This window comes from Triplophysa rosa, linkage group LG8, assembly GCF_024868665.1.
Source record: "Triplophysa rosa linkage group LG8, Trosa_1v2, whole genome shotgun sequence".
NCBI lineage: Eukaryota > Metazoa > Chordata > Actinopteri > Cypriniformes > Nemacheilidae > Triplophysa > Triplophysa rosa.
The window spans coordinates 4,274,116-4,296,858 of NC_079897.1; the positions used below are offsets into that span (position 1 = coordinate 4,274,116).

Here is a 22,743-nt window from a genome sequence, read left to right on the forward strand (position 1 = left end):
CCTAGCGTCATCTTAATGTAGCGTTGCGATCTGACGCGTCTTTCATACGAACACACCCCCACACGAACGCTGCGAGTTCATGTGTCTGCGGTGTCAAGGGAGCGTGCTTTAATTAGAGAGACTAATCGGCATTAATGTCTTCATATTCCAGACAGGAGACTGACACGTCTTGGACTTGCTCTAAACCCATCCGCATGCATTGTGTGAACATGTTCAGATGCAGTTGAAGATGCCCACCCACATATCTGCTAATTGCAGGTCTTTGCCCCTGAGCATCCTCGCAGTCACACAGACAGCGGGAATATTTGGTCTTTTTTGGTCTCTGCTGCTAGAATGAAAAATTAATGACGCTGTCGCCTCCTCCACCATTTGGTGGCTTTGCAGAAAGGAAAAATATTTTTTCTTTTCTCTTAATTTTGTTCTCTGTGTGTGTGAGTGGTTTATGTGAAAACTTGTTTTCATGTTTCTCTTTTTTCAGGTTGAATAGCCACTGCCAAAGTCACATGATGCTTTGGTGTTGGAGTTGCTGGAGTGTTGCCTTCAATAGAGTTTGGCATTAGCATGTTGGTAAACTAGGCTCATGATGCACTATTTCTAGGGTGAACATATGTGCCTTTATTTCTGGACACCTTCTTCAGAGGTCGCATTTGTCCACCGCATATGTTATTGAGGTTCTCACATTTCAGTTAAAAACATTATACAATTAATATTTATTTCTCTTAAGACGGATAATCATTGTGTCATTCTTATAACTGTTGCTTTTCTGAAGAACAACCTGAAATAATAAAGCTTGATGACGTATGCGGCGGACAAATGCCACTTCCGGAGGACGCCCCCGAAATCCTGTCCGGGACGTGTCTGGGAAAAATGGCACGTGTGGTCACCCTTACACACATAACTGTAAGAACTAATACACATAAATATAATTAAAGTATGTATAAGTTTACATCGCCCTATACCTTGAATATTATTCATTTAAAAGAAAAGGAGGAATTATAAAAATGTAAAAGTATGTTTTTAATTGAATGTATTTTATTTAATAAATTTAAATTTTTAATAGATTCGTTGAATTAAACTGATGTTTGCATATACTCTACAACACGGTTTACATTCTGTGATATGATCATATTAAATGAAATATAATATGAATTTGATCGTCACTGTCCTTCTGAAACCTCGTATGTCTAAATTTCAGGTAATGGAAAAAACGTTTTTGTTTTTAAATGATTAAATACTGTGTTGTCAAGCACTTTTAATACTTTATATTGGTTAGATATTTGAGAAACCCAGTGACAAACATAAAGGGTGACTAATAATAATGATTTATGGCAAAAAAAATAAAAATCACGAAATATGGATACATGGTTTCAGAAGGTTAGCAGCGATATATATTTAAAAATACTCTCCCTGGAGCTCTTTTTTTTCATTATTTGGTCCAAATGTTTTTAAACATAAATGTTTTGTGTTTTAATGAAAATATGGTTGTCTACAAATGTAATTTCAGACGTTTAAGCATACACCTTGGGATCAAATATATACGGTATATACCATTTTATTTATAAAATGTTAGTTTTATGTTAATGTTTAAACCACATCACATTACATGTGTTAATGTTTTTCATTTCTGCTCATCTCTACTAAAGCTGTAATTTAAAAAAAACTTTTCCAGGTTTCTATGGAAGATCTTTGACCATTGATGATGGACTCTTTCTACTGGAAGCTGCGTCTTGTAAATCTATAATCTTTTACGTGTCATAATGAAGGACTGTAACTATCTGTTTTATAATCAAATCTTTGTGCCATTCCGCTGCTTTCTAATTGAACCATGAAACCTCTCCATTCAAGAGGAATCATTATTTTTTCATTTAATCACACTTTAATAATTACATTTTGAAATGTCTAAATGCTGCGTCCATGCCAAAGCCTGACATTCTCTTGTTTATCTTCAGAATTTCCTAAGCAGTTGAACTTGAGATAGCAGAGCAGAAAGCCATGAGCTGATGAGTGGAAATCCCTGGGCTTTCTAATTAATGGAGGTACACAGGCCCGGAGGATGAGGCGGATCAGGGAAATGACATCAGAGGGGAGATAGCATCACTCATTTCTCCGCTCTATTGTCACCCTATGGGATCGGCTGAAATGAATCGCTCGAGCATCCGCCGATAGATTTGAATGGTGAGAGAAAACTCATTGTCCAGTGGAGAGTTTGCGATAACAATCTCATCCTCTCTCTCTCTCTCTTTTATTTTCTCCTTCCACTTCTCCTCTTTGTCAGGAGCATCCTGATCAAACGACCAAATCGAGGCTTGGGCAACAGGTGGGGTTCATCCCTCAAAGCTGCAGGGATCTTACAAATGAACGGAGGAGATTTAGTCGATACGCCATATAAGGAGAAAGGGGAGGGGCCGTGTTTCAGGTTTGAACGCGCATATACGTGATATTCAATTTAATTCAATTGGGCATTCTGGGAATGTTTTAAGATTATTATTCTATTCGGTAAAATTCAGCGGAAGCTTTTAGATACATAAAACACCCGTTTTATTTCAAACCCGCTTGCGTTTGGTATAAAGGACAGTCACCAAGTTTCTCGATGACTGAACTTCCACCATCCTTCCTTTTGTACTGTTTTGTCATTTTCAGCCATTTCAGCTCAAACAAAAATTCAGATAAAGATGGAAATAAAGGTGTCTTCAGCGGAACGGGAGACATCACGGTCTGTTTTGGATTAAGCTTCACGACCTGTTCCCAGAAACACCAAACGGTATCACGAACAAAGAGCTTTGCTGCAAAAACCCGGTTTGTCTTAATGCGAAAGAGGGGATGACCCATCATTCTGTATTATTTGCCCTATCTCTTTAGCAAAAGCACAGCCAAAGGTCCATGCGCGGGAATCACACATGTCTGCTGGGATTTACACAGAATATCCATTGACGTTTCCTTCCAAGTTTCCAACGATAATTGAACACTTCCGGCTTTCGAATGACAATTCAAAATGTTTTCCTGTCCAAGTACTTCCGCCTGTCCCGTGAGCCCGGCGTCCGGCTGTTCTTACCCCCCTGCACCTCGGCCCTTAAACCCCCTCGCTGATATTTACCACGTAACCACTCGTAGTCTGCCTATGAGATAGGAATATAATTGTATGTTAGTTTTTAATTACAGAAAGAATCTAACTTGTAAGATGATGAGCTGGAAGGTTCCACCGCATTGTTATATTTTTTCATCCTGCTTTTTCTGATTATGTGAGCCGGGCTCCTTTGCTAAGCGTTGATAAGCAGAATTTCCATGTTCCCTGCATAATTAATCCATCTCTGCCTGCCTTCCATGCCAACTGCTCCGTTATCGCCCGCACATGCCTGAATTGCAAAAGAATTCTCCCTTCAATTGGAACCTATTGATATTCGGCAAAAACGGAATCCTTAAATTTTAAGCCACAGATTGTTAAATGGATTAATTTCGCGGCAATCTCGGGCATCTAACGCGGGCAGACAGGCACGGCGAATCCAAAGTGTCTCCCCGTTTGTGGAGTTTTAGTCCCAAATGATAGGGTTTTATTGGCATCCTTTTCCCCCGTCTTCTCCGTAGTCAAAAATTACCATTCATTTGCATCGTATAAAACACTTTTATATGCTCTGAAATTCAGAGGAATGCCTTTCAATGCCTGTCGTTTGGCCGTCCGATAACAACTCCAGCCGCCACATCTGGAACCTTTTGATACTGGCTGAAAGGGATGCCTGAATATTTAATATTTTTATCAGTTTTTCATCGAAGGGTTCACCATTAAGGAAGGCGGTGCGATTTGCATGAAAGCAGCCGAATGTAGATTCACTTCTCTGAACTGTCTCTGTCAATATATACTGATGCTTTTCCTAGCTCTGTGCAGTCGAGGGCTTCGCATACAGGATCATTTGACGTAGACTAGATTCAAGCGTTTAGACAGATGGTTTCGTCCAAAATGGAGAGGAAAAAATATTAGCTGTATATTTTACAGAGAGCAGCATTAGAATAAGAGTCCGTGATTAACTGGCAGCCCGGCTCAGAAATGTGATATTATAGCGTTATTGTTACATCTGTCATGGGCACAACTGCTCGCTCTAAGCGTGTAATGAACCGCAACTGTCGTGGACCGTGCCCGGCCGTTTGTAATCTAATAATTAGAGATGAATCAACTCGATATTCTGTACATTTTCCTCCCTTGGCAGCGTTTAATGAAGGCACGGCAGAAATTTTGCGCGGCTCTATTTCAGTACAATTATTCTGTCACGGCATAATGCTCGTCCGCTGTGCATTCAGCAGTCATGTGCTGTTTGTGACTGATAGCCACTGAAGAACATACTTGCAGACCAAAACAGAAAGGAGTGGAGATGATGCGGATAAATATAAAGATTGATCATAATTCATTGCATGTTGATGATTTGCTGTGGGCTGTAATATGTACTAGATGCACAAAGCTAAAATCAATGGAGGCATATGAAAATGCATTGGCGTGGATTATGTAAAGATGTTCCAAAAGACCAGCCATCTGCTATTAAAAATAAATACTGAACCTGAAACGCTCACTGATGCTCGGGATGAAAAAGAATCTTTTTTGAGGATGCATTTGGGATTGTCTTGACTAAGCCAATGTTTTTGTATATTTTGTGTCGGTGTAAAACATATTTATGTTTGTACAGATCCGTTAGGTTAAGGAAGTGTTGTACTCGATTTGTGATGAAAATGAGGATCATAAATCACGAAGTAAAAGCACAGAATAATCTTCTAACTGTTCTTCACCAAAAACTGTCAGTTATGTAACTAAAAAAATTGTCTCTATAAAGGTATCAAGTGTTTTCACTGACTGTATAATGTTTTCACAGGTATTTCACTATTGTCTTTAAAATTGCATTGTAAAACATACAGCATTTTGTCCAATAAACCCTACATGTGCTTCATGTGGTAACATCAAATTTTTTTTCGTGAAACAATTTACCATGACTGAATTAACTGATAACATCAGGGGTTGCAAGAAAAAAGGTGTTTATGGGTCACAGCTGGTAGAAATAGATCCTACAATTAAACATTTGCACTTTTTATAGTGTCTGTGGAGGGGTTATTAGAATACAAATAATGGCAAAAAGTCATAATTTTTTATATTTTTATAAGCAATTGTTTACAAATAATACTTGTGCAAATCTGAACAATAATGGGTTTGCCATAAACAAGACGTGTAGATTTATTTTATTTTCTAGTTATGAAATGATCCAAACTCCTGCTTTGTATACTGTATGTGATCATTTTGATTATGTGAAGTTATTTTTGAAAAGAGGATCAATTGAAACGCCAGAATTACATCACGCATTTTCATTTTTATTAAAATATGATATCTAATTATATATAACTAACTACAAACACCTACATGCACATCTCAATCCCCAATCAATCTGTTAAAAGCAACAGATATATGTTAATCTCCAATGTCAACATTAAAAAGGTACAAAAGACAAATCCAAAAAAGAGATTTTAGATTCAATTTCATTACAAACAATAAACAGGCTTTTCTTAATCTCAAATCTCTCACAAAAGCAAAACATGTTTCAATACAATACTTTATAATTATTTATTTTATGTAAGTCATCTTCTTTTATTAATCCCTAGCCGTTTTTTTTCTGTCATCTGTGTGACATTTCTATTTGTTTTGAACTTCCAGAAAACAAAACACAAGACGAGCTTCAAAATGGAGAGACAAAAATGACAAGAGAGCAGAGAAACCAAAGAAAATGAGAAATAAAAGAAGACGAGAGTAGAAGATGTGAAGAAGTGTGTTGCTGGGCAGAGGGCTGGCGCTGAACGCAGGGTTGGCAGGCAGGGTGGAGAAGCGGGCACGCTCGCAGACATCTGTTGGCGCTCTGCGGCTGCTGGAGGGAGGGCGCTTTGCCATGACCGGCGGGAATATGGCACGCTGATGATGCTGTAGGTATACACCCTGAGATTTATCCAGCATCCCTATACGATGCCACACACACACATACAGTAAAAGAACCACTAATGACAAAATAATCTCACAATGTTGACATTAGCAGGCAGAAAATTTGTGGATTGATATGTCATAATTGTCAGATTTTAAGTTTTATTTTGGTTCTAAGTTAAACGTTTTGCTGAAGATACGTTAGCCAACAGTAAAAATGCACAGTTGTTACCGTGAGACAGTATTTCTGCCCATTGATGCAATCAAGTTGCATCAGTCATCATATCAAAGAACTTTTTCCTTGAATGAAAGCAATTCATTTACATGAAGCACATTTTTTTGCAAAAGTCATTTTGTAGTAATGTTAAACTCTGCATCTTTTGGCCTTTATTAATGTGATCATTATCAACACAAGACCTTCCATCTCTTTTCAAGCAGATGGGCATGAATGCCTGGCCTTCATGCTGTCCACTTCTCCAGCTGTCTAACAGCACCCACACACACACTCGTCACCTCCTCTGGATGCCAGCCAGTCCCATAATGCCAGTTGGTGTGGCATCATACGGTAGAAAAGCAGTCTTGCATCTTCAAGAGCTGCCGTTGATGCTGATGCAAAACTTCAGAAGGCAGTAAATCATATTTAAATGTGCTGCAGGCAGACACAGATATATTTAGCTGCACACACACTTTGTTTGCGGTTATTTTGCAACTGTACAATGCAAAGTGTGCAGTTGTTCTCTATTTCTGCTTGACCTGACCCATAAAAGACACTTTGTTGGTAATGTATACCTTTGTAGTCGAGTCTACAACTGTTTATTCACATTAAATAGGTCTCTCTTTATTATTATAAATAATGTTCATTTGTATATTTGTATGCCTGACAAAATATTTTTTAATAAAAACTTTTATTACTGTAAGTTCATGACTGTGCATTTCATCACAGAACCGCCCCATATGTCTTATAAATCCCTTCATTTCACGTTAGCGTTAAACCCTTCGCTCTACGCGAGTTAAAGTAGCAGCGCGTGATCTCTATGCCACTGATTTCCCCCGCGATGAGAACAGCATCATGTTAATTATTTCAACCATCTGCTGCAGCCCGTGATGGAGGCGCCCTCCACCTCACACAGATTTGTACCTGTCAGTCAAATCGCATGACCGACACGAGGCGCCGTGGCAACGTGAATGAGATCCAGCGCATGCGGAGGTCCCGAGGGATCAAGCCATAGTGTGAAATTAATCTGGGTTTTATAATTTAACTGGACTCTCTGAAACCGTAATATACGCCTGTTTTTGGAATGGTTTGGCATGCAAAATGTTAAATGCAGAACTTGAAAATTTGTTTGGATTGAATGAGAGGGAAAAAAGATGGATTTGATCGTTCATTTTTTACGGATGGTACAGTTTTCTAAGCAGCAGGCTGGCCAATGATTAATATACAATATTGCTTTTGTAAATGGTACATGTCATGATAGCGAAAAAGATGTGAAGGTCCTATCTGTTATGCTGTAAAAAAAGAAAGAGATTGTGTTCTATAGGTTTTCTGTAAAAAGTTAAATACCAGACTTTAAGTGATATGTTCTGGTCAAGCTCAAACAAACTTTTTAATCTTAATTATTTCATAAAGCAAATGAACTGAATGTCTCTCAGCATGAAACTGCAGAGCTATTGTTACCGTACATGTTGCTTAGTGAAAGATTAACAGCTTTCCGAAGGGTGTCAATGGGCTGTCAACCTAAAGTATTTTTATTATATACCAATTTCAGTTATGTCATTCTGTTTTTTTTTCATTTTTTTATTATTAAATATGTTGTGTTTTTGAGTGAAACAAACCACTTAATGTGTCACTTAATTAATAAAATGAAATCCATTGTTTACAGTCAGACTCGCAATGATTTTGTCACCAAAATGATGTCACTTCCTGGATGATGATCCAGTGAAGTGCTTTTTGTGAGTTTTTTGAGATATTACAAATAACCAACCAGTGGTTTTCTTTTAACACTGTGAAAAAGCATGTTTATATTTTAATTAGATAAAGAAATAAGGACGAACATAGGTTTACTTAATACTGTGATCAACGAAAACAAACAATTTCCATCTTTTTATATATTGTCCAATATTGTGACATTAATCATGGAAACAGTAGAAATACAAAAGGTGCTTTATTTATCACGACAAGCCTAACCACGGGCAGCAATGAACTGTTGCCAAATACTCTTTTATATTTTTGTATGCATGCATGCAGCGGTGAGCCTCACATTCAGGGATGAACAACACCTTAGCAATTATTATTATTATTGTGCAGCAAACTATTACACAATGTCTTAAAGTCACATTTATTATCTAACCTGGTGTGCCCGAATTCATTCAATCTACCCCGAAACAAAATAAAGTTAAAGGTTTTAAAAAAGGTTAAATGAAGGAAAAGCTGCATTTTATGATTTCCTCCTACCATGACATCACCTGCAGCACAACACTTTGATTCAATTATTGATTAGTTAAAACAGCCGGTAATTCCCTGCATATGTGGGGCTGAAATTTCAGAGAAATGAAACATGTTTTCAGATATAATCCTGCCTTGAACAATGCGAAAAGAGAACACAGAAAGGACAGGGTGGCACTGCACTCGCCCGGGGTCACTTAATTAATTTGGAGGTGCCTGTTAATACAAACCACACATGCTGCTGATGACCTGCCACGAGAGCTCAAAGAGGGTCAGAGAATTCAGAGTCAATCCTTTCCAGAATTACACACAACAACAGACCATGACACCTGTGGCCTTCAAATTGAACACTTTGAAAAACATTTGCACACAATAGAATATACACAGCTGTGAATGAATTGAAAATATGTATTTGTAATATTTCAAAATATATACAATATTAAATACATTCATATTTGTCAGTAGAAAGTATCAATCAATGTAATAATCTAATGAGATTTTTGTATAAAGGAGGAGAGAGATCTGAAAGATGCCTCGAATAAATTATCCTTTATTGACTAAATCAAATAATATTTGGTGTTAACACTCTTTTCTTTTAAATAGCATTTGCTCTTGGTAGCCTACACTTGAACACGGCTTTTAGCTTTGCAGGACTAGATAATGGTCAGTGTGGACCATAATAAAAATTGAAATTTAACCTCTAACACTATAGCAAAATAGATGAACAAACATCTTATTTATTGAAGCATCTATAATGTGCATAAGACTAATGCAAAGTTGTAATGCATTAACATGGAAATTCAAGCCTTCAACAAAAATTTTAAGTAAATTCTCATAGGATGTCTATAATATTTAATAAAACATCACTTTATTCTTATTTAGAGGTCTGCATTTATTTTAGGGCTTTCTGGACAAATGCTGACACTTTCTGTCGCTCTATTTAAAGCGAGAAACTCAATGTAACTCATTTCTGCCACTAGCACCGACAAGAGAAAATGCAAAAAAATAAAATAAAGAGTACATTTAAAGTTTTTTTTTTGCTCAAACAGAAATTCCTGCACTAAACTCTTGAAATTGAGAAACAAGTTGACATAATGGACTGCAGAGATGGTCTTTGCACAACAAACTGGGACTGTACAAAGAATTTTAACGAATTTGATTTAGTAGACCGATAATCAGAACTATTGGTTACAATATTGTAAACAATTATCAAATAAAAAAGAATTCAGAAAATAAACTAATCTAACAGATCAATACTTCAGAGAGATTTTCCTAAAACATCTAGGAAGAACTATAGAATCCCAACGTGTGTTATTTCCCTTTCATCGCTCAAGCTCACAGGCCGCCAGCACTGGAGCAGATGAGGCTGGGAAGAGCACACTTTCTGCCAGGATGTAATGGCTGGTGAAGGGAGAGGCAAACTGCACAGAGGCAGATAAAGGTTTCCTCAAGGTGCAGCTCAGTTGACTAGTTAACCCCTTGAAATGATGCCGTAGTTTCAGACTCTGTTCCAAAGTCCTGGAATTGGGTTACAAGATAATTTCACAGGCGACTTGCTTGTCTTACTTGGCAGTTCAACTGGCTAATTGAAGAAGGTGATTTCCAGGCCTGAAACTGTTTAAGAAATGATACGTCAAATAGGGATTTACTGTGATGTGGACATTGCAGGATTTAGTTTTAATATGCATGTACGTATATGAATATATTTTTCACTAAAATCATTGTGGACGTAGCTTGCTCTTATCAATCAATGTGTTGAAGTCCTATTATGGAATATATGGAAAATATACATATGTATAATTTTTTATATAGCCTAACCTATTTATGCATTGTGCTCATTGTGGGTGCAATGTCAAAGATTTTTAAATGCTAGTAATGATAACCTGAATTTGAGAAATATGGCGTTTTACATACAAATCTGTACAGACAATATTCGATTTTGATCATATCCTTAGCTATTTTATCCATATAGACCTACAGTTTATTGCTAGGTCAATGTAGGCTACACGTACACCTCCTTAGATCTAAAACATTATTTAAAGTGATGTTTTGTTTACTTAACTACATTGTTTTAAAAGGCGCTATATTTAGCCATTTTGTTAACTTCCGCAACACGTCGCCTCTTCAAAACCCCGCCCTCCAGATACATCTGCGCAAACTCACACAATGATTGACAAGGAGTGACCGTTACAGATTAACGAGAGGGCGCGCGCGATTCTTCAACTTGTTTACAGGTACAGGTCACACATGACACTTCTTTCAGTAACATCTGTCAGGAGGTACACACATTTTATCTGTGGTATTAAAAAAAGAAATAAAACGTCTCGTACAACTTTAAATCGTTTATGGTACTTCCCTCACAATCTTACAAACTCCCATTTGGGACTTGGAAGGCAGTGACATTATACTCAGAATCAGACACAGAAAGTAAGAAAAAGCATGTGATACTCCTGCAAAGAATATCAGACACAAAAAACGAATTCTGTCATGATTTTAACATGACGTTAAGACTTTTACCAGACAAAAACTAATGCAAGCCTTCAAACTGAACAAACAAGCTGAATGTAGTTACATTTGACGCGAATTACATTTCTTAAAACATGAACCGCACAAACGGTCAAGTTTAAAACGAGCGTGTCTGCAAGATTGTGGTCGTACGGCGCCTGCGGGGGATCAAACTTCACGTTCAAACAAAAGCGCGAAACGCCTTTTCATCCACCGTCAGTCCGAGCGGACCGCAGCTCCGCGCACACATACATACACACGCACGCACGCACGCACGCTCATGAACGCGCTCACACACACGCACTGAGCGAGCGGAGCGCTTCTGAGAGAAAGAGAGAGAGAGAGATCCTGTGAATAATCGTCATTTCTCCTGCGACCCGTTCGGATCCTGGATGATCCATAATAACCTCTAATAATAACCTAAAATAAGAGAAATTATTAATCAATTATCGCGGCAACATGTCCCGTAGAAAGCAGAGCAACCCCCGGCAGATCAAACGTAAGTTACTGTGTTTGTTGTTATTATTATTATCATCATCATTTATTTCTAAACCGAGAGAAGTAAAGTTGGATAAAGAGTGAGAGACTGTTTACAGATCAGTTTCTCATAAGGACTGAATGCAGCAGGTGAAAATATCACTAGTTTCATTCGCCTTTCAATCTTTCGCCGTGTTTGTTTGTATGGTGGCATGTCTAGATGTTTCCTCTTGATTGTACAGTAAATATAACGATTGCAGACATTGTAATCATGTTATTAAATCTACGTTATTTACTCTTTGGGTGTATTCTTGTTTTGCGGTGCAGAATAAGAAATAACAAATATTTTAAATGCAAGTTTGTGTTTTTCTGAATTTAAGTGCAAAGTGCGTCTAGAATAGACTTGAATGTACTCGTTTAAGAAAAGAGATCTCATTGACTGTTTTTAGTTTGAAGTAGTTTTGATATAAAGATGCACAGCTGATTCGGAAAGCAGGGGGTCTCAAGGGTCTGCTTAGTGTCTGTCCATCTCTTAATCGTTTCGCATTTGTTGAGGCATGACGAGATGTTTTTCACGATGAAGTGATTTGCAGGACTTGTTTAATGTTTTCATTTTCAATTCAGTTATGCTTGTTGAAGTTTTATTTTATGGTGGTTTGGAACGCAAGTTAAAACACAAGTTTGTGTTTGTCTATGATAGTAGATGCTTGCGGTTTAATGTGAACGATTTCCTTGTCATGGAATAGTTCATTGGTTTTAGATCATGTTGTGAAGAAATGAGTGCCTCAGGGTCTGTTAAGAGTCAGCTGTGCATGATATGATATAAAACATTGTGAGGGATGCTCGCCAGAATCCCTCATACAATTTGTCTGATGTGAGCGCTTACAGACATTGATTTATTCACTGAATGCAGTAAGAAAATACAATAAAAAAGTTGAACAATTGCAAATCCCACAAATTGTAATGTGTTAAATGAAACAAAATTAAATTAGGATGTTTTAAAAAAGGATTTGACAATTTATGCATTTTTCGATGTGTGTTTTGTTTCTAAAAATAAATGTCATGTTTAATAAATATGACACAGCCTAGAATAATCTTCAGTACTCTAAAGCTAAATAAATAATGTCTTTCATAAAATATGCACCATCAGTATCTTAAAAAAGATCGGTTTTCAGACGGTCACTGTTATGCTATTTCTGCATCACAAAAGGTGATGAGATTGGACTTCTTTCAGATTTTCGTGCAAATATTAAAAGGGTTATTATGCCAGTAGTCTGAATGAGACGGTTGTCTGAAGTGAGATCGCTGATCAGGGCCTTTACCAGCAGCGTGTGTGTTGAACTCAGGAAGGAAGGACAAATCTTCTTCTGTTGTGAAATGTGCCTTTTAGAAACAGATTTAACTGAACCGTGGGTCGCCACTCGCCATACTGTCATTTTAATGAGAAGCAGCAAGATTTACCCATTCTGAAAGCAATAGATCCTGCCTGTATTTTTGTGTATGTACCTGCAAATACAAATGTTTTTATTTGTGTGCGTGTATGTAAGCAGTTATACTGTACATGTTTTGTTTGTAAATGTATGACATCTGATTTATGATGTTAAACATCTTCAAAAAATCAAATTTAACTTTGAAAAGATTGTTTTCAGTACGACAACTTCACTCGCTTATTGAGGCCATTCAGCTCAAATTGTTTGTGTCTGTGGCTATATACAGTAAACTCAACACGACTGACGGTTTATGCTCCTGCTATCAGTCTGTGCGGTGCAATGTTTGCACATTTTGTTTGATGTGGTACTTTTTCGTTATCTCATTCGTCAAGTGTGACAGCATTTGAATACCGCAGACGAGTTGGATTCATTAAACTGTTGACTGAGATGTTTGCATGCAAATCCATCAGCGATTTCCTTCGGAAATGCAAGATGTCCAGGAGCTGACGGAGTTACCTAACAGCTCTCACTGTTCCACTGTCAGGTCATTCAGAGAGGCGGTAATATCGCGGTATTGTCTTTGGCGTCGAAAAGTCGTGTGGTACCCACAGTTCCAAGTCCGAGTGCACTGAGAGTCCTTCTAAAGGACAAAAAGGTACCCGGGCACCGTCCACCCCCCTCCTCGCCATACGTTGCTCGGTTATCTAAAATTGTGATTTATGCAGTATTATAATATTTTGCTTATTCTCTTCCCTCGGGCGCTCTCCGAGCGGTGATAAAAAGGCCGGGCTGAAAAGCACCATTAATTTGCACCGATGCCTGTGAGATAGGGGCAGATAATGGGAACGATAAGGCAGGGAGATATACCATCAGAGCCGCGATTATTACCATTAAAATTCCAACCCAGCGATCTGCAGCCAGCTGATAATTCCCTCTCCGTTTCTACCACTTTGGATGATAAGGCAAAAGTAGTCATCCTCCGCTCCTTGATTAGACTGCCTGGATATCCCGATAATATTGTGATAAATTATGTATTTCTCCTCCTTGTTTTTTGCCCCGTTACATCTGATTCCATTTTTTATCAATATTTATTTTGCTTTTATTTCTGGCCACGCCCCCACAGGCAAAGCGGGGACCCCACCCGCCGGCTTCTCTTCTTCAGTACCCCTCATCGTAATAAGAGTTTGATAGAGAGGTGATGGAGGGCAAGGCGTTTTGTGTTGGAGCTCATATCGGCGCTATCGGCTCATCTCCACACGCGGTTGCTTGCTGTTGTTGTTTCGCCCCTTATCACCCCATGCCAATATGCCAATAAATTGGCCAGATTGTTAGCCGGGCCAGTGAAAATTTATGACAGGAAGAGATGAAAATATTGCTGATGCTGGATGGAGTGCGATTAGCTGTGCCGGAGAGCGTGATGTCTCTCTCTCTCTCTGCTCAGGAATGCCTGTTGGCGCTTTAATAGGCAGGGCAGATACACAGGTTGGCCGGTGGAAAGCATGCCCCGTGGTGCGATTTGTCTGTAAAATTGCCCCTTAAGTTGGGCGTGTGGGGTTGCAGAGCAGGTAGGGTGGTGAGGGTATAGGGTGCTCTCCGTCCTTCTGTTACAAGACTGAAAAGGGATGTAAGACGTGAGATGCCACGTGTTGACCAAATTCTATGACATCGTATGATTTGCAGAGACGGCAATCCCAGATTGCATTGCGCTGAGCTGAACGCTCACAATAAATCCAAGATGGCAGACAAAGCGAGAGAGAGTAAAGTTGTTCTCTTTTTAATATCTCTATTTAACAGCTTTCCTGTGGCTCAGTGGTTAGAGCATGGCGTTAGCAACGTACATAGTTGCACATAGTCAGAAAGAAATGTATAGTACAATGCAATTGAGTCGCTTTGGATAAAAGCGATATTAAATATATAAGATAAAATATATAAATGTAAATATTGTAATTTACATAAATTTAGTGAATGTAGTGCACCTATGTTTTATCGACTGTTGTCATCTTAGCAATTTCTTTCTTATGATTTTTTTTTCTGACACAATCAAGTGAGTTGACTGCTGTGTTGCGCACTGTTTTGTGAGAGTCGCAGTGGTGTGTTTCAAATCTCTTATAAGCTTCCATCATTTATGACGCTGTCTTAGAAAGCAAGCAGATGATAAAGAATGACGGCTCACTAGGTTTTTGGAGCAGTGCCCATCTGTTCACGCTCACTGCTGCTCTGTTGATATTCTCATATCTTCGTTGGATTTTAAACTGTAAGATCCGTTCATACACCACAGAGACATTTAGAGTTCTGATCCAGACATCTCTCTTTATAGGGCTGTTCCTCATGAGGTGCTTTGATGTCTGCTTCCTACATGAGCACTGAGCAGCTGTCTTCTAAAACACTAGAGGTGTCAATATATTGTCAATGTATTGACAGTAATCGGGATATTAAAAACCTCAGTTATCGAAATCGTGTTAATTCTACAGATACCGTAATATCATAAACAATTGAGCACCCGTTAAAAATTTTGCCATAACAGTTACAATGGTTAACTCTCTTGGCCTTCATACACTTTTATTTTAATTGCTGGTCATTGACCAAATAACAGATGAAAAAAACGTGACAGCCCTATAAGATGCCTTTGCATTTATTGAATTGGGAATATTTGTTTCTGTTCTTTTTAAACTGAGCATGTCATAATGCATTCTGGGATTGCTTAATCTTTAAATTTTGCCAAATCAAACCTGTATAAAACTTAGTCAGGGGGGACACTATATTTAATTAAAATTTAAACGGACTGTGAGGGATCGATATATACCATCAGTTTTACTGTTGTGTTACCTTGGTGTTGATTGTTCAGCTGACAAAACGTTCAAAATGTACACAAAACAATCTAGTGGTAAAATAGTTGTCATGTTGGAGCACACACATAAGACTTTAAAATACTGTCTGGATAAGCAGTTTTTGTGAACAAAACCTTGATTTGGACAGTTCTTATTCTGAAGGGTTAAACATTAGAGAGGAACCCCAGGATCAACCACAACATGTTCTGGACTGACATTCTGTTTAAGATCCGCTGTCGTTCTAAATGATTTTTAAGTCCAAACAAAGATGTGTGACGTTTTATGGGATGTGCAAGTTTTTATCGCTGTAATATGTCTGTGATCTTGGTTGAAATGCTTTTTTTTTGTTGCTCTATGAGACTGTCACTGGCATACATCTGTGGTTATTGTTTAAACTCCGCCCACCAGATGATGATGTCATAAGAGCTCGGTCTGGCCTATCAGGTGACACTTATATCTCTGGATGGGGTTTATCACAGACTCGACTTATGATGGCACAGTTAAAGTGTTTACTGACTCTCCTGCCAAAATGTCGGCTTGTGTGTGTGTAGATATGTTTATGTTAGAGATGATAAGGATGGAGTGTGTGGTTTGGAATCAGTTTATTCCCACTGGATTTACAATATTCTGTATTATAGTTTTTTATTTTTATGCCGTTTTGTTGAAAGTAATTGGTAAATGTCTGCAGAGTTGAGCATGTGTGGTTGGGATGAACAGGTTTATCAGTTTATTTTCACTGGATTAAGCTTAGCTTGATTTTAATTTATAGTGTTATATTTTTATACCGTTTTGTTTTTAACTAACTGTCTGTGGAGCTTATTCTGTGTGTGTGTGTGTGTGTGCACATGCGTGTGTGTAAGAGAGATGAATCTGTGTGTTATGTATGTTTTGTCCTTACACTCGTGTTATCTCATCAGGAAAAGTGTGACTGTGTGTATGTATTATGTCAGTGTGTTTTACAACAGCATCGTCGTCCAAAGCAGCTCATGCCTGCGATGGTTTTGGAGGAATATCATGTAGGGAATATCACGTAGTAAAATCTGAGCTCCATTGAGACAATGCTCTCATACCTCAGACCTTTTCTGTCAAATTCCACTGATGAAAGTGTGCTGCGTGCTGTTCCACATAGATTTATGTCTCATGACAAACGCTTGCTGGATGCCAACTTTCCTTTCGACATCTGTTGGCTGCCAATAACAGCTTGTGTTGTTTTGTCTTTTCTAAGCAGAGAGATTCGTTTGACTCCGAGCGAATACGTGTGCCACAATAAAGACAATTTAAAAATCTTTGCCGTTATCAAAATGCAAACACGGATGCTTGGACATGCATTGTCGGAACTATCGTTGATTTATAAAACATAACTTATAGACTGTTTCATCGGATGCACACACCTGGCCCAAAGTCAACATCCGGTCTATGTGGCGAATAATATAACTATTTATGTTTTATTTTGTATATTCCTTAAATTAAATAAACAATAAGTTGAATGGGTCATGTAACTTTGTAGCATTTAAGTTTGGCCAAGAAACGGTTCTTTTACTGTTAACCCCAAATAATACTGGCTTGACATTAGGGCTGCAACGACTCGTCGACGTCGTCGATCACGTCGACTACTAACTAGGGCTGTCACGATTATGAAATTTGACTGACGATTAATTGTCTAATAAATCATTGCGATTATGACGATTAATTGTCTGTTTTAGGGCTTTGACGATTATGACGATTAATTGTCTGTTTTTGAGCTTTGACATTTAATTCTCATACATTTTTGACTCAGCGATTGAAACGCTCAGCGATTGACTCAGCATATAATACAAGTTCTGAATTTCCAAGTTTTTTTTCTTGGAAATACATCGGAAAAAATTGGGTCATCATATATTTAAGGTTTAGGCTTTTACCTGTCAATAATACAACCGCCAAATACTTGTAAATTAAGTAAATTGATCAGGTGTAAATTGAAGCCACCATTAAAATGCTATCAGTCATAGAAAAGCTTCTAGTCTGTTTTTTTCTCACTTGCAAGACTACAATAAAATTTTACTTGTGTGTTAATGAAATTTTGGTGGACTGGTTTTCACACTGAGATTTGCTTAAATAATATTAAATTGTACTGCAGGTAATTTGTATATTTTTTAGTGTTTTTTTTAAGTGATTGTGTTGTGGTGGTACATTTTACAAGTATTACCATGCTTTAGTAACCATATATACACTAAAATATGCAATATGCAGATGCACTACAGCTCCCCCTAGTGTCTTCTATAGAGATGTGCAATAATTGCGATGATCTGAAACCATCGCGATGAGGTCAAACAATCGCGATGAGAGGATTATTTAATAACCGTGACAGCCCTACTACTAACATACGTGAAATGCGTAGACGCATCGTATTATTTACGTTTATCTGCTGTAATAGCAGTTTCTGTTCCCGGGCGGGTGTAAGTTAATCAGCAGAACAAGAGAAAGTATAATACACCCGACAAACAGCGATCGAGAGCCTCGGACGCAGTAAGTTAGTGAATGGACGGAGGAATTCCCCCTAACGTTACCCCCGGAATGCGATCATCACAGCATGGGCACGCAATCACAAACGGACGGAGAGGGGCACGTAGATGTAGACTTTCATAATAAATTACTTTATTTTAACACTACGCTTTACATGAATGATTTACATTAACGCTATTGTACTAGTGTAAGTTAGTGTATGTGAACCTTTGCAGATTGTGACCCTGCCTAAATTACTCTTAGGCTTCAAAAAGGACTAACTATCATGAAACCACCAATGCACTTTTATGTAATTCGATAGCTTTAGGCGAGGAATAAACCAATATAGCATAATGAAGAAACTCTGACCTCCACTGGTGCTGTCTGTCAATTTCCAGTCAGCATGCGTGTGTACGGTGACGGTCAGGACGCTACTCTTTCCAAGATGTTCCAATGTTTTCATTATTCTTCACAATGACAAGATGATAGTCTATGGTTTTGTTTAAAATGTATTTTGCTAGAGACTGTGAGTTACTCGCTGAGTGTAGCTTATTTTATTAGAAGCGCTGGAAGCGGTCTTAATATTTTGCGTCTTCATACGAAATAACTCTTTTTAAACCTCTGATTTAACTGTAAACTGTTGGATTGATGCAACACACTATGTGTTAAACATGTAACATATCATCTCATCTCGTTGTGTTCTAACTATTATTTACTTTGGGGAGCAAAATGATCCCCGGGACTTCAGAAGGAGTAGGTGCTTTAAGCGCATCATTGTGCGTCCGGGATGCACATAACTGTAAATAACGAAGTGAATGCATTAAGCGCATCATTCTGAGTTCAGGGTGCGTGGGCTCGCTTTAACGACAAAAAAATACAGAGCATAAATCATGCTCTAGTATTTCATAAACACATTTTTAAATGTTTTTACATTTAGTCATTTAGCACACGCTTTTATCCAAAGCGACCTACAGATGAGGGAAACAATGGAAGCAATTGGAACAACATAAGGACAACAAAAAGCATAAGTGCAATAAAAAAACTGGTCTCATATAGCCTACCACAGTATACAGAGCTAAGTTTTTTTTACCTTTAATACAGTACTTAAGTACATAAATAATCAGTATTTTTTTACTTTTAAAATGAAAACTGCTTAATTAAAAGAAGATAGTGATTTTAATGTAAACACGGATTAAAATGTTAAAACAGCATTTATTTATAAGATGTAGTGGAGTAAAAAGTATGATTTGCTTTATAATGTAAGAAATACTAGAACTTATTGTTTATTTGCAAAGTTTGCCAAAGGATTAATAAAGTAATCCAAAAAATCTTTATTAGATTAATAAAAAATAATGATAGTTAGATTAGTCAACTAATCGAAAAAATAATCGTCAGATTAGTCGACAATTAAAATAATCGTTAGTTGCAGCCCTACTTGACATACTTTCTAGCTAATGTCATTTCTCTTGCTTGTTATCAGAAATAATATGCAGGAACTCTATTCTTTGTGGATGTGTACCGGAAGTTAAGTTTGGGTCACAAAAGCGTGCATGCGAAGTAACGCTTGTTCATGTTGTTGCTTTGAAACCATCTATATTTTATATATTGTACATGAACTTAGAACTTAAGGTCTTCGCACATACAGTCTGAAATTTTCGTATGCGTTTTTTTTGTATTTGGCGCTCATTTGTATGGTGTCTCTGTATTGTCAAAACGCCTCTCAGAAAGCTTGCTACGGATGCGAAAAATGCAGAAAATCAAACCCAGTCTGAATTTTTTTTATGACAGACGAAATTCTCGGAGGCAGTGTGTAAGTGTGATTGACACAACGTGAGGTCGTATTTATTTTTAACGTGCGAAAATTTTGGACGCAAATTTCTGACTCGCTGTGCAATGGCCTTAAGTGTTAGCAGCTGCAAGGACATGGGTTCAATCTTAAGAAAACACACAAACACTGATACATTTTTTTACACATAAATGGACTATAAGTCGCTTTGGATAAAAGAATCTGCCAAATGTACAAATGTAAATGTTTACATTTACGAAAATTGTTGTAGTGCCCCCTTGCAGCAGAACTGGAAAAACAATGCACACTGGTGTGTGTTATGAATTTGTGCGCAGATTTTGAATGCAACAACACACGAAATCAACAATGCATACTTAAAAGTGTTTTAGGACTGTTGTTGTGACTTGATGCCTTACAGTTGTGAATACTGTACAAAGATAGTTTGTATGCCTTTCCTGGAAGAATAATACATTCAGACGTGCATATAGAGTTGAAGAAGCTCAACCGTAAGAGCTGTCATTTCCTTGGCTCTCTCTGATGTGTAATTTCTCCCAAACATTCCCGTTTTCTGTCAGTCTGTCTCTGTGTGCAGAATGCATCAGGGTTGTCTGTTTCAAAAGGTGGAGGTCACTTCCTGCCAAAGTTTCCTCTTTATTATCCTTTTTCCTGAATTCCTCGCATATAATTCCATAGCTGACAGTTCTGAGGTCACACAAATGTGTTGTGATATTTGCACAGATGGAAGGGCTGTAAACAATATCTTCATTTCGAGACTGCCGCTCATGAATTTATGCTTGTCACTTCAGATTAGCTTTGGCTCTCATTTGCTTGTTAATTGTTAATCATTCTGTTGTTTTTTTCTAAATTGAGCAGAACTTCAAAGGAATTGTTCCCATAAAATACAGATTTCATCACCCACGTGTTGTTCCAAATACCTGTTTGTTTCTTCAGGAATCTAAACGGAGAAATTTAAAAGAATGCTTTTTTTTGTACTTTGAAAGTTTCGTTCTGTTGATGTATTCTGTCCACTAAAAATATTAACATTCCCTTAGTTCCTGCTTCTAATGCTTGGCACCATTTTTTTGGCATTTTATATTCATCATGGTGTAACAGTGGAAGGTTTAAAAGATCTGAGAGTTACTCCAATCCAAAACGTTGGCCTCGCTATCGCCATCTCTGTTTGAAACATAGAATTGCAAGTTACTTCAAGTCATAGAATTGCTAGTAGGGATGGGTGATATTATATCGTTTGCGATATACCGGTAGAAATTCCCCACACATAGGAATTAGTCTTCCCGCGATATAAACGATAAATTCTAGTTGATGACGTATTTCTTTGTGAGACCCATTCACAGCTCATATGTGAAGCGAAAACGGGTATAGCGGAGGGCAGACGTGAAGCTGAGAAAGAGTTTGCACTAAAAGACGAGCTCTAAATCTCGTTTAGGTTGGCACTGTAGATGCATCCGAGTTAATGTTTATTTTCACTTTCGTTTTATTTAATTTGTTTGTTAAGTATTCGTTGATAGTCATAATACGTTACACCACAACATTTAGTTTGGCTAAAAGTATTAATTTAAACATTCGTTAGATGTTATGCGCGCGTGCGCAAATTGTTTAATACGATTTCTTGCCTATATACAGGATGAACGGAGCGTCCCGTGCGCAGCTCGCGCCCACATGTGCTTTCATAGCGACACAGCGCGCACAGCACTGCTGCCTGTTTACATACAGTACAAATGCGCGTTTGTATTACGTTATTTTAATACGTTTATGAGTGTATGAAAGCATGGATTATTTAATTAGATTTCTTTTATCCGCATTTTTCTGTTCTCTTTCTGTAGCGCGAGTCATAGACAGATTCAGTGTCTGTTGCTGTGAGAAGAGAAGGTTCACACAGTTCAAGAGAGAGTGATTGACAGCGTGATGCGATCGATCGTTTCCACCCAACAATAGAATATATACAGTTTTAGGTATGACATGATGTGTTTATTGAGCTTTAATTCATTTAACTTTTCTTTACTACAACCTTTTGAAGTCGAATCTCACTATTATATTTATATTTACAAAAATACTGTAGGTATATTTTAGGGGCTGTTTGATTTGGGGTAAGTTTTACTTTTTGATAATATTTGTTTTTCTGAGGGTCTAGACCAGACATCGTCAACTGGCAGACCGCGGGCCGGATCCGGACCTTTTCTTCGTTTCATCCGGACCGCGGGCCGGATCCGGACCTTTGCTTCGTTTCATCCGGACCGCGAGACATTTAAAATTTTGACTCTTTCAGTTGTTTAAATTGAGCCGCGCGTCTACACAATAGAGAATCACATCACGCGTACTCTCAGGGACATTTATGTAATTGATCTTTTGTCGCTTTATCCTGTGATATCTTTTAGCTATAAACGCTTCATTTGAACCCTTTCCGCTCCGCGTGCGCTGCTTTTCTCCCGCCAGAAAAAGCAGCAGACACGTGCTTATTTTAACAACACTAGTGCAGACACGCAGAGCAGATAAATGGAGACACAACAGTAAACAAAGTGCAGAAATATTAAAGTATTAGTTTCTGTCTGTTTACTGTTTGCAATATGTATCCAACCTTTCAACCAGATTTGTGATATTTTATGAACCATAACGTTTTTATCTAGCCTACATTTATCATTAGCATTATTGATCAGCATGTAAACATTTGTGTCCCTGTGAAAACCCAGGCTAAAGTCTCATAAACTAATTAATTATTAAATAACAAGCATCAAAGATTAATTTCAAGCATGAACTAAAATTTTAATCTTTGAAATGGCATTATTCAGTCAATATTGAAGATATTGTTGTTATATTTTCACAGAATATTCTGT

General features: G+C 37.7%; 1 protein-coding gene and 1 long non-coding RNA gene across 9 annotated transcripts in view; both read left to right on the top strand.

The window, feature by feature from the left end:
* LOC130557796 (uncharacterized) overlaps positions 1 to 7,028 on the top strand; it is a 39,689-nt gene extending 32,661 nt beyond the window's left edge. For 4 of the 7 annotated variants that reach the window (XR_008963349.1, XR_008963350.1, XR_008963354.1 and 1 more), the window contains 7 exons: positions 479 to 567; positions 1,505 to 1,540; positions 1,670 to 1,729; positions 1,950 to 2,175; positions 2,276 to 2,416; positions 5,684 to 5,946; positions 6,380 to 7,028. This is a non-coding gene — a long non-coding RNA (uncharacterized LOC130557796). Of the gene's footprint in view, positions 1 to 478; positions 901 to 1,504; positions 1,541 to 1,669; positions 1,730 to 1,949; positions 2,176 to 2,275; positions 2,417 to 5,683; positions 5,947 to 6,379 lie in introns of all 7 variants that reach the window. The other 3 variants (XR_008963351.1, XR_008963353.1, XR_008963355.1) reach the window with 3 other exon arrangements.
* A 4,091-nt stretch (positions 7,029 to 11,119) lies between these two features.
* The window catches only part of zfpm2a (zinc finger protein, FOG family member 2a), a 162,212-nt gene continuing 150,588 nt past the window's right edge, over positions 11,120 to 22,743 (top strand). For both annotated transcript variants that reach the window (XM_057339670.1, XM_057339672.1), the window contains exon 1: positions 11,120 to 11,388. In XM_057339670.1, coding sequence (XP_057195653.1) covers positions 11,349 to 11,388 — 40 coding nt within the window. In that variant the 5' untranslated portion in view covers positions 11,120 to 11,348. The remainder of the gene's footprint in view (positions 11,389 to 22,743) is intronic.